At 31.8% G+C, this 13,557-nt stretch overlaps 1 protein-coding gene across 3 annotated transcripts in view; it reads left to right on the top strand.

Annotated features, from left to right (window-relative positions):
- The window catches only part of LOC116778196 (uncharacterized), a 60,485-nt gene that overhangs the window by 25,904 nt on the left and 21,024 nt on the right, over positions 1–13,557 (top strand). The window contains exon 1 of one of the 3 annotated variants that reach the window (XM_032672146.2): positions 10,432–12,021. The exons of the other annotated variants lie outside the window; for them this stretch is intronic. Within the exon in view, the coding sequence (XP_032528037.2) occupies positions 10,912–12,021 (1,110 nt within the window). The 5' untranslated portion in view covers positions 10,432–10,911. Of the gene's footprint in view, positions 1–10,431; positions 12,022–13,557 lie in introns of those variants that run through there. 3 annotated transcript variants of the gene reach the window in all.

Below are 13,557 nucleotides of genomic sequence, written 5' to 3'. Positions count from 1 at the left end.
TAGAATGTGCTTAAGGCTAGGTTACTTGTCCAGGAATGCCGTGTATAAAAGTAATGAAATTGTATTATTAGTAAAATTAAAAGTGGAGAGTTATAACTTATTGGTAAATTTAAACAATTTTACACAGCTTTAACATAGGTTTAATAAAATATATATATATTTACAATACTATAATTATGATTTCTTTTATCTAATTAAATATTCCAGACTATGCTTGCTTTACATTTTTCCCTGTTCATGTCCATTTTTTAAATGATTATTTATTATTATAAAATATCTGCGAGACTCGCCTTATCCTTTACAAGGCCGGGATATTCATTCGCCTCACCGAAGATTGAATCCGAGAACCGTTAATTTAAAGCTGTTAATACCGCTATTCAGACGAGCACTATTCATTCGTTTGTTGTTATATAATATTAAAAATATGCATGCAGGCGAATACAATTTTCTAAGCCTTGTCAAAAAACGCTGACCATTTAAAGTAGTAATTATCGAAAATAATATAAAATGGTTGTTTTTAAATACGTACTTGTAAATCGTTCTCAATGAACGTTATCGAACTTGATGTATTTTCTATTTTATTTCAAGTACAATAGTAATATCAGAATGTCACTTAATAATTTCATAACGATGTGTTACAAGAAATTACTCTTTACAGATGATTTTACTTAGTATTGCAACACAATAAACACCAATTTTATAGTAACTTACAACAACTAACAGATTTCTTACATAGTTTTATACGACCATTAAAACTTTTCTAAATAACGCTTAGAAAATAATTAAAAGCGTTCTCTCAATGCCACATTGTTTAGAGAAAATATACCGGTTTGGTTCATATAGCGAACTATAAAAAAATATACGCCTTTAGTACCGTTGTACTTCTGAGGGCTTGTAAAAAAAATAGGTCAAAAACAGTCGAGGTTGGCTCTTAACAAGTTGCAATTCATGTCTAGGCAAGTTGTTGCTTGCCTCCGGTTTTTTGACACACATTTTCATCAAAGCTTTTAACTAAAAATATTGTGATGATTGCAAAGTTTTCTAAGAATATCTATTATTAATCATTATATTTGTGATGGTAGATATTACATCTAAAGTACATTTTCGCCCTCAGAGTCTTGTCTAAATCATTTTATGGAATATCATAGTCTGTTAAACCATTTGGGAGTCTCATCTGAGTCCCAGTTAGTTATGAGACTTCAATTTCTGATTAATCTGATGCATAAACTCTGAAACTTCGTGTAATATAACTTAGTTGGTTCAGTTACGATATAACTACACTCGAGTTATACTTAGTAGGTAAAAGTTGTTACAAAATATATACGTTTTAGAGATTCACAAATGAGTAAATATCTACGAAACAGATATATTATTTCTGACACTGTATGATAAACATACAGAACTTTTATTTTAACACACATGTATATTATAACATATAGGTAAAGGTATATTATAATATATAGGCTTATAATATTCTAGAAATGTTTACACGTATGAGAAACTTCTTTATAACGTGAATAAAGCCAGTCTTGTTTGGAATTTCTATTTGCATGTCCGTATCCATGAAAAGCGAGACGTGTATAAGGGAATTTTTAAAAACTTGTGTTTTGCTCTTACTTTGTTTGTGTTCTGTCAACAAATTAGGTTAAAAGATGGAGTTGTGCAGTTAACAGCACTCGATCAAGGAGTTCATATTCAATATAACAACATACAGACCTACATGTTCATTGAAGGTTTAAATATCCTATACGTGATTATTGATGTTGTTATAGAATTTTTATTCCGACTAAGTCACAGCAGATGTTAGTCGTAATGGTCTGATAACCCGAATTACCTAATTATCTCGCCCTAGGCGAATATCAATAGCGCCATTGTTTGCCTTCGCTCTCTTATTTATTTCTGCATCTGCCATATTCTCTCTCTTTCCATACCATATAATGCGAACGTGAAAAAATTAAATGAATTTTTATTCTGTTACATGAAATCCCCTGAACAGTTTCTCGAAACGTTACGAGATATAATATGTTTTTAAATTTAAATCTTACAAAAACTAGTAATGGTTAAGGCAACAAATTTTTAGAAGTTATCCTTAAATTTTATGACATATGTAGATGATTACATCCAATAGAAATATATTTTATTCGAATTTTGTTAGATCTATTGTATTGAGAATGACAAGAATATCTACAAGTTCCTTTTTCAATACACTGTATGACAAATTGCCCTAGACGAATGAGGTCACGAAATAAGTGAAGTAAATGTATTCAATAAACCTTTTTATATCAAAAATAGTTCAATAGTGCTTTATAGTAACATATTTATAATGTTGGTTAATCGCCAAATTAGTGTTTCTGTGCTGATAGTTTTATTATTATTTATAACAAACCGCAGACTGAGAAATAGCTGGTGGTTTAAATATTTTTTTTATGTTTTCATTTTTACGATATACGAAATTTAGGAGTATGTTTGAAAGTCTATATAAACAGAGGCTTGATATAAACGAAAGAACAAATCATTCTGCAATTTCGCTAGTGTAGTATGTGTGTATTGAAAGCGCTGTACCCGCAAAAATTATGGTGGTATCTTTCACGAGCTCTTTCCTTTTGATTTTATACTAAGTTTTCTTAGATTCAAACATGGGCATCACTTTTAATAAATAATATCTTTAAAATAAACACCATATTAATATTTTATGAAACACGCAAGGTTTGTGGTGAAATCCGACCAGGTGAATGGTGGCCTTGACGGTGTATGCTCTTATTTTTTTGTATTAAACCATGTGTCTGTTACTTTACATATTTATTTATTCTTTAATAAGGATATCAGAAACTAACGTTTGTAACAACGTTAACATGTTTACGTAACAATAACTAAAATGTGTCGAAATGCACACCTAATTATATTTCGTAATTACTGTATAAAGACTAATTAATAAATTGCCAATTAGAAAATGTTTTTGTTCTAAAAATTTATTAGATATTCATATAAAATATAAAGTAACGTTTTTTAGTGCAGTTTTTTTTATCCAAAAATTATTTGATTTATATTGTCCAGTTTTTATTTTTCACTCAATAATATTTCTCATAGTATCCTTAGTTAAGCGAATGTATTAATATTTTTCATATAAAAATATTATTTCAAATCAGACAAATGTAACAACAGAAATGTTACGAGCGACTTAATCCGATTGTACTGCGGCTTCTTAATGAGACTGGGAGAAACCGTCTAAGTTACTAGCAAAGAAAACGATCTGAATAAAACGATTGGAATGAGAATTTAATTTTATACGAATAAATTTTCGACATAAAACGAATATCTCAAAATAGGTTTCATTTATACAGAAAATAGGTTTCATTTATACAGAAAATAGGTTTCATTTATACAGGTTTTTATTTAACTTTCAATATATATAAATTTGTTTTTCTTTTAATATTATGACATCCTATTTCAAAGATCATGACTTTTAACTTCAAACGAGTGATTTAATATTTTGTATACAGACGCATACTGGAAATTTAAACGTTTGAGTCTGAAAGGATTAAGGAAATGTTACGAGAACTGAAGTAAATTTTATTGAACTTAACATTATCATACGAGAAAGCTTGTGTGTTTAAAAAAATAGCTTCAATATACATAAACAAAAAGTCTCTGTTTAATTCTGCACTTCCCAAATAGATGACTACACAAAGAGAAAGCAATGTCGAAGAAGTGAGTAGGTGAAATGTTACGTTAATTGACAAAAATCAAAATAGTTAATCAATATAGGTACGCAACGTGAATTTTATATTGAAAATTTATTTTATTTATAAGAAAAGATCGTGAGATCATATCTCGGTATTGACCCTAGATTTTTATTATTTGTAAAACTACCTGTAACCGTTGCTGGCATTGTAACAATTAGGCTGACCGTGACAATATTGCGAAAAATAATTAAATATTATTATTTCTAATAGATAAATGTAATATTAAAATAATTCTTCCATATTTTTTTTTATCTACGTTATTTTTTTATACATAATATGTTTTCGTTATCACGAAACCATGTACTACCGTGGGAGTATAACCTTGACAATGTGAGCATAATGTTCGTTTTTGTATTAAAAAATAACGTGATCCTGTGAATCTATAGGACTTTATTAATACAAATATGTTTAATGATTTCTCGTCTATATTATATTGCGGATATTATTTGAAAAACTAAAGTGAGATAATTTTTCCACTCTATATTTAGGTAGTTGTTATCTGCAACCTTGATTGGATTAAAATTAAACTAATAATTCTAAGACTAAAAATAAATGTAAGAAAAATTGTTCGTTTATTCTCTCAAAGATTTCTTTTAAAGCACCAGTTTTTTTTCATTCGTTATACTTCTATTTCGTGTTCATTGAATTAATAAATTACATCCTCTGAGATCCTTTTACATTAAAGGTCAGTGGAGTTGAAAAAATCTTATAACCCAATGAGCCACGTTTTATAAAGTTCTTCAAAGTTCAAGCTTCTTACCATTTGTATAATACCGGGATGGTTCCGGGCGGGGAGGCTCGGGACGGGCATGGGGTGGGCGGGATGCTGCAGTGCGCCCCAAGGTTACGTAACGTGACCTTGACTCCTACAGTACAGTCCTAACTTCAAACTGACGTGAGTGTTGTTCAAAATGAAAAGCCGAATATTTCCAAAGAGGCTTTCATGAAAGTTTATAAATTTGTGGCTTAGCGTTTATTCGTTTTGTAATGTACGCTGTAATCAGTTAATACACGTAGTGTTTAAGCATTCAGATTCACATTAAAATACTTCATCATGATATTTTACGTCTTCATTTTGTAAGCGTCTTTATAAGATTGTCGGCACTTACAATGGAGATAAAAATAAAGTGTAAAATTGATTGCTGACCGACCGAAGAAATAACCCAGATTTAAAATGTATCTTTATAATTGTTGCCAATCACCGATATTTTTCATCTGCTTATTCCTTACTTAATAATAAAGTAGACGTAATTTTGTGCAGTACAGCTTGAGGGCACCTTTATTTGAATGTTACATCGCGGAGTCTATTATTTGTCTAAAAAACAGTCTCTGAATGTCACAAAAGTTTACACGTCTATGCATGTGTCTCGTCTCGACGTGTTTCTATTTCCATAAATATTTTATTTCGAGTGTTTTAATAAGGTCACGATCGTTCAACCGTTATGAACGAGAGACCGGTTTTTTTTTGATAACTCTTTTGTGACATTTCGATTTGACTTTTTTTATTTCCATTTTCAAATTTCTAACAACACTTACCAATAGCGTTTTTGTTCGTAATTATATAAGTATTTTTACGATAATGTTGTGCCCTCTGTGATAAAGGGGTTATTGAGAAGGATTTTTTATATTTATTTATTAAAATTTGCAATTACCTTGTCACACAACGCCAAATGAAGGGTTAGAACTAAAACAGTTATAATGCACGTACACGATGTAAATAAACAGGTTTCATCAATTAGTAACGTGTACACAACCAGAAACCAGACGTTAAGTCAGACGGAGGTTTAACTTTGAACGGGTAACACTGACTAAACACGTGACGTTTACCGTTGTCAGGTCCAATGGGTATATTAAGTATACATACGTGTAAATTACGATGGTAACCTGCGGATCAAAGTGGATGTTGGCGTTTTTATTAAAAGTATATCGTTTTAGGAAGTCATATGTACGTAATAAATCATTTTAAATTGTACACATACATAACTCTAAGTACATTTGATTAGCGTCATACTGTTTTTTATTTTGTGTTGTAAATAACGCCTATTTTTCCCTTATAACGTTTTTTATCTAGTTGTTAAGGTGCCATCGATGTCATCCCGGGAGATTTTTTAGTCCACACATAAAACAGGTATACAGATACATTATCTGTATCTCATTCATATTATATATATGGACCGTTTCATTAATTATAATGCTCACTTTAATACCACTTGATTTTATTTACTTGATAAGTTGTTTACTGTTTTGGAGGTCAGACTATATTGATTATGAATTAGAAACTAATCAAATAATGAGAGCAGTGAGCCGGTTCTTAAACTCGTAGACGCGTCGAGACTATGACGTGTATCGTGCCACTAATTTCGGCCCACGGTGCTGTCTGGAAGGAAATCCAATTTGGAAATAAAATTTATAAAACAAAACTATTATACCATCACACCTCTATAAAAATACAATTATTTTTTCCCGTAGGCGTTCGACTGTTTAAAAACCACTCAAAAATATTTCGTAAATGTCTGTTCTTTTAAACGCAATCTGTGTTTTGGTAGTTTTTGAAGTAACTAACAGTAACCGTGTTTCAAGCTCGAAGCGTTCCAAATTTCTCCTTGTTTTATATTTCTGACGGAACATACCAAATAACAACAAAACTTGCAGTTTTCTAAGAAAGTTCAGTAAACAAATACGTTCGTAATAATGACCTAAAAATGGTACTTTTATTGGGGCTTGCATTTAAAATATTAAAACTTTGTACTCGCTTTAACTATTCACCAAACTATAATGAATGCCATCTAATGTTTAATCTGGTTTCTCTTAAATGTCGATATTAACTGGTTTATTATAAAATTACTTTGGATATTTTGGAAGCGTTTAAAAACAAAATTATGAACGTAAGAAGTTGATAGACAAGAATTTGTTAATAATAAGCAACAAGAAAATAACAGAACGAAGATATCTGTATTTCAAATGGTTACTGATTATAAATAGCAATGTAGGGCAGACAGTTTGGCGGCCAACCAACATTCTAAGGAATTTGTGTACAGATAGCCTAAAAAGGTTTCATTAAAAAAAGTATATAACCCCTCTCTGAGTAGCAGCATTTCATGAGTATTTGTCTGTTTTGTAATAAGGAGCACTTCATTCTCTTAATTTAACACGTTTAAAAATTATACTTGTCAAAGTAATGTAAGTTTTTGATTAGTAATTTATGTCTTTTTTTGTGCTGGCTGTAACTGGGAACGATCAACGATCCTGGAATAAGACTACACAGCCTATTCGCTTTATTTTAATATCTTTTCACTTTATGGAATATCGTTGATCTTAACCTTAAAACCTTCATGTGTCGTTTGATTTATTATGTAGTAAATTATCTGTTATGTGGCATAGCTCAGATAAAAACACAGGGTAAAAATTTTATATAAAACCGTTGAACATATCTTACTATTATTTTATATTTTTATACAAAGAATCTAAATCTAATCTTACTGCTTTGTATAAATATTAAACGGTTTCTATTTATTTGTTTCAACACATTTTGCCCGATTGCTAAGAAAGCAACTAGCGCCATCTAGTGGTTACATCAAAACTTGTAACCTAAGAAGTGTCCCACACACCTTGCTCGTTCTACTACCAACCAATAGATGGCGGTCGCTACACCAAGATTGATAAACTTCAATCATTTTAAAAATTGTTAAAAATTTAAATTAATAAACGATAATAATAAAAATATTTGTGGTGCGCTTAATAAAATATAAATGTATAACTTTACAGACTTTCAATCATATTTTATTTATGCGCTAAAAAAAAGTGAATCTAAGAAATTTATTATAAAATGATGACTTCCGATAAAACTCAGGAATGTAAAACCTATGATTCATTCCTCCCATAATTGCTTAAGTCTTAACTTTTTTCTTAAGTCTTAACTTTAAAAGTACTAGAATGAATTTCCCGTTATAATATGAAATAAATTTAAAAACCAAATAAGTATTTGGTTTTCTTTTAATCAGATTATTTATAATACATAAACGCTAGTGCTTATTTTATTACTAGACACTGGAATGGTTATTTTCTTATGATCTATAATTTAGGCAGTGCTACAATTTGAAAATGTTATATCATAAAATCGTAAACTGTCGGTATTTTTAAAACAAAGCGCTAAGAGCCAAAACCGTTACTTTATTATCAATTATGTAAGGGCAATGATGCAAAAAAAGACATCATAAGTACATTTACGAACAAATAAACAAATTAGCTGCATTAATTTCATTATTAAATTATAATTTAAATGTCAAAGAAGGAAGTGTAATTAAAAGCATGAAACAGTACACATATTATGATTATTTGTGATTAAATATGCAATTATTCTTCTTAACAAAAAATTTAATAGTGATGCGAATTTACCGGATCTCATTTCAGTCTATTTACGATAAATGCTATCGATATAAACTGTGTACCGTTATGCTTCGTCAACTGTCATGTCCCACTTCGTGTGGATGAATGAATGATAACTGAACGAATGACTCTTTTACTTTGACTTTAAATTATTGCTTCGTTTTGGAATTTTAATTACCTTCTCATTTATTGTATTTAATGTTATAATATTTTTAATTTTTACATGTGTTTTAAGACTTCTAAATCATTTTCACCATTTCGGTCGTACAAACGTCATATAAAATTTTTTAAACGATATAAAAAAATATCTCAAAATCGGCATATAAATAACACGGTATCCCGCCTATAAAAAGCTAAGACACCAAAGGCCTATAAAATATTTACGACGCATCGAATTGATATGTTAATGGGACAGACATGAGACGGATAATGCGGCTCGTCCGGTCAATAGACGGAAAGATTTTTCAAACATTGTACGCGAGTTGTAATAGTTTAGCTGTAAAACTGTTACATGTAACCAAACACGTTGCATGTGTTATATAGATACCAGACACTTACAAACTTAAATAATAAAATTAACCCTTATCATAACATTGGCTATAAAATTATCCACACACTAACGCTATCATTACGATATTAACATGCGGGCGATCCCATCTGCGACCTCCTATTGAAACACGCGTCGTTTTTATCACCATTTTTATGAGAAAATTTAACTAAAAATAAAATTATAATACTTGTGGTCCAATCAAACGAACATTGAGAGCCGAAACGTTGATGTTATAATTAATATTATAATACACATACACAAAGTATTGTAAGTTATAGATAAAACCGTATTGTAAGAAAGATACAATTATCGGTATTTACAAAACTTCTTGCGTGCCAAATAACTATTTAAATTTAAAATTACCTAATAAGATGTGTAATTATCATATTGCATGTCATAATCTATGGAACGATAGAATTATGTAAAGATGGAGTTCTCAAGTTCCCCGAACTGTGCTAAATAAAATATAATTTTATTAATGATAATCATATTTGCGTGCAAAATATATTTAGCAATATATCGATCAACATTCAAAGTATCAACTATCATAACACTATACATATAATATATCGATAACGTCTGTAATACAGTTTAAAATTGATACGTCCGTGCGTCACTTCAATAAAAACATTCCTGAATTATAACTGAACGAGTGAATGAAAAGAGAATGGACGACTTAAAAAATATATATGTAAAATAAATTGGTCTCCATTGGGTGCAATTAGTAATTAAAGCAATTGCCTGAATTGGTTCACAGCTGCTCGCTTGTTGACCGACCGAGACCTCGGAGCTAGTGATGTACCTAGATTTTATTATATAATACTTTACTGTATCTTATATCGATAATATGTCGTCATTTGAGTTTGTATCTGTATTCTTGTTTGTTAAAAGGGTTGTTTATTCCTGTTTATTAATAAATCCTAAGCATTTAAACCAAAAATATTCGAAAGTTTCGAAAAGAAATGTTTTATTAGTTGATAAATTAAATCTGGGGGATGTAATTAGCTGTAGGTCTATTTATTCTTGTTGCGTTACAACATAAATCACAAAAGAAAATATGCGAAATCGAAACACGATACCACACATGTGAAAACCAAACAGTAGTAGCCATTGAATGCAAGGCGCTGTGAAGATGTATTTACTTCTCTCTATTTAGACCTCTATATCTATCTAGTGAAAGGTTATTATCGCTCGTTTTTTATGTGTTGTGTTCTCATGAATGAATTTACTTATATTAGCCAGAGAATCCCTGTTCGCTCATTAGCGGGCCACCAATCAAGGGCCGCTAGTTTCTTCAAAGAAAGTAGGTTAATATAACTTTCTTTGTAGTTTTATGAAATAAAATTTGTCTTAAAAGCATTTCAAGGTACTATTTTCTGTTCGAAAAATTATTTATTGGTAAAAAATTTAAGTAGTATATTATGTGTAGGAAACTTCATTACTTGTCGTTTCTACTGTTTTATAAACTATATTTCAATAACATTTGTTACAAAATATAATAAAATATTTATTATTGTATGTTTTAATGTACCATTGTATGCCATTGTATTGCATATATTTGTATATTTAAGGGGCGGCAATAAAACACGTCAACAAAGATAAACAATACTAGTAATACTCGTAGGTACAAGGAGGGCGAGCGGGCCGCGGTTAAAGACGTATGATTTTATTACAGTATCTGCGTCCCGGCGCCCGATCCGCTTCATTTATCTAATGCACATTGCATTTGCTTTTAGTTTTTAGTGTTACGCCACGCTTCGCTCTGCAACAGAAATAACGTAGAATATCGGTCACAGACTCTGTTCGGAATGAACGAATCATTTTAATTGCCGGACAGTACATCACTATCGCGTAGAGCGTGCCGCGTGCGGACGTTTCCGCTCCATATTTGAATCTCCAGAAAAGCGCGCGAACGCCGCTCTGACGTTTGAACTTCTTACGAACAAAACAAAACTTTGATATCGTGCTTTGTTTTATTTTTAAAATGTGCACTGATTAAACTCGTATTCGCGTATCAGTCGGGTCAACATGGGTTGGAGATGTTTTCGTAACGATTATTTTAGGAAGAAATATAGCGATAATTAATCGCGTTCGAGTGCAAATGACGACTACACTAAGTATTATTTGTTCAATCTAAGTGCATTAACGGTGTGGAGTCTCGTTAAGGAAGCCTTCGCGGAATCCCACAGCTGATTCATACACCGGTTATCGTGTTTTGAAACGAACGGCAAAATGTGTGAGGTTACAAGTTGGATTCCGCACGCCGTTGTGGAAACACTGAGAGACCGCTCCGCGCAGCCCGTACTAGCTTGGCTCACTACAATACGAGCTTCGATCGAAGAGTACGATCCCCTAGTCGTTGTCCGACCACAATCTTCGGTTTCGGTGGAATCAGAATCTGACAGTGCCTTCGACGAAATTCTCTCCCAACTAGGAAAGGAGATATACAAGCTAGATGAATACCAAAGAAATTTAGCGCCGAACTTAAAGAACGTTTCAGTTAGCATCATGAATATATTCGACGAGTGCTTGGAAGGTATTAATCAAACGCAGAGTGTGGAGACCGAGACTAAGATGCTGGATATCCAGTCTAAACCATTGACGGATGAAAATGTCACTCATGATTCTGAAGCGAGTGTTGAGGTGGGTTCCGTGGCGACGAGTACACCGGTGAATATTCAGCCACCAGCGGTGCCGCCTCGTAAAGTGAAGACGCGATCACCATCACCGTCACCGTCGTACGATAACATGGAGTTCAAGGACGTGGAGACGTTATCAGACAGCGATTCGGAGAGCACGTGTTGGAGCTACCAGGAATGTAATGTTGACAACGACACGGAGACTACCAAGCCGTACGAGGCGCTCTGGTCGCATTCCAGCGGTTATCACAACTCGGACGAGATATTGCGTTGCGTTCTGTCACAGGCGCAGCAGAGGGCGACCATATCGCGATTGTCTTTCGATACCGCCAGCGACTTTTTGCCGCAGCCGTTCTCTGTTTACGCCTTACAAGAGGTGGGAGGCAGGTGGCGCTCAGTCGCTGCCATGACGCCGGACAAGCCGTGCGACGATGGCTACGAGCCGGTCCGGGATGCTCTGACCGACGAGAATATATACGAGGAAATTGAATATGGTTATAGTTACACGGACGAGGGTTGCTCCTGTGGAGGTAGTGTTGAGGTTGAGAGTTGTTCTATAAGTGCCAGTTCAGATGGTGTTGGTAGAGAGAGTCCTTTATACGCCAATTTGAGGGATCACGACGCTTACGCCATCCCTCAAGATGTCATATCCTGGAAGAACATGCTGCTCGATCCGTACTACAACGAAGACGAGGAGGACGAGGTGGGTGCTATTAAATTTAAACTCGAATCAAATAAAACGAAGCATAAAGTTATAATACAACAATAACATTATCAGCTATAATTGTTTTTATCTCTGGTAGAGTCGCGAACTACGTATCTTGAAGCCAATTTATCTCTTGTTCCATTTCTTATAAATAACAATGTGTGCAATATTTATATTAATATATGAAACACAATTCACCATTTTCTTACACGGAACTCTGTTTACGCACGTGTTCTTTAAAAGATAATAAAATAATCGTCTCCTTATCTTTTTTAAAAATTCATTATCCTATTCTAAATAAAAAGTCATGAATGAACTTAGTGTTGCTTACTGTTTTGTTTAAAAGGTTTTATATATTTTATTTGTATATTTTTTATATATATATATTTTATAATGCTCAAACAATAATTTATAAAAAGTAATAATTGGAAGCTTTATATTACATACTCGTAATATTTTCGTGTTTAATATATATTTTTCATTCAACAAACAAAAAATAATTTAGAAGTCTTTCGGTTACTTCATAATAATATACGCCTATAAAACTCGTAATAACTTAGTGAAAAGTTCAATTTAAACACTGTAATGTTTCGTAAACTCACACCATATGTTCTAATGAAAATGCCGTTTAAATTATTTTCAGAAGAAAATAATATATTTAAAAAATAATATAAAATTTCTACTCTACGTTCACAATCATTCAGTTAAGCTTAATCAAATATTATTTGATTTAATATAATTGAACGCTTATCGACATAATAAACATACATATATATACAATTTTTTATGTCGTAATTTATATAATATGTTACAATGAGAATTTACTCAATAACTCAAAATGAGCTGAGTAACTCGCAATAATATACGTATTTTCACTATACGTCCGTCGTATTTAAATCATCTAATCGCTCTCAAAGGGAATGATTGCAACAAAATGGCGTTCGATTAATATTCTAGTATCATTCACGCTCCAAAACATTGTAAAGGCATTGTAGTATATAATTGTTCTTTGTGCTATTATATTAATTGGTGTCATAAGATATTGTATAAGAATTTTACAACCAGTTATAGATGAATAAACAAATGACTGAGTGAAAAAAAAAATACTAAGAAGGTAAATCGGTTCAGATGTACTCGTTTGCGTACGATTTAAAGGTCACAACCTATTTAGCCATAACTAAATCTAGCAATGTCAGACATGTGCTAACTATCAATAAGATATAAGTATTTAATACGCATAAAGAGCACCTCAAAAACAGTGTGCATTATAAAATTGTATTAAGTTATATTTATTTCAAATGAAGGCAATCAATAAAAGAATAATGTATAAAAGTATGTTTAGATGACGATGACGTCCCAACAAATGAATTAATAATAATAACATGTGAATCATTAAATTGAGATTACTAGCTAATGAAATGAGTGGCTCAAGCTAATGACTAATGATGTTTATAAAGTAACATTAATTGTTGTAGGCCCATCGCATTGTTTGCAACAAAATCAACATTGAAATCACTTTCGTCTTCATGAATA

The sequence above is a fragment of the Danaus plexippus genome, chromosome Z (genome assembly GCF_018135715.1).
Source record: "Danaus plexippus chromosome Z, MEX_DaPlex, whole genome shotgun sequence".
In the NCBI taxonomy this organism is placed as follows: Eukaryota; Metazoa; Arthropoda; class Insecta; order Lepidoptera; family Nymphalidae; genus Danaus; species Danaus plexippus.
The sequence above is the reverse complement of the archived record's forward strand: the minus strand, read 5'-3'. Positions and strand labels throughout refer to the sequence as shown.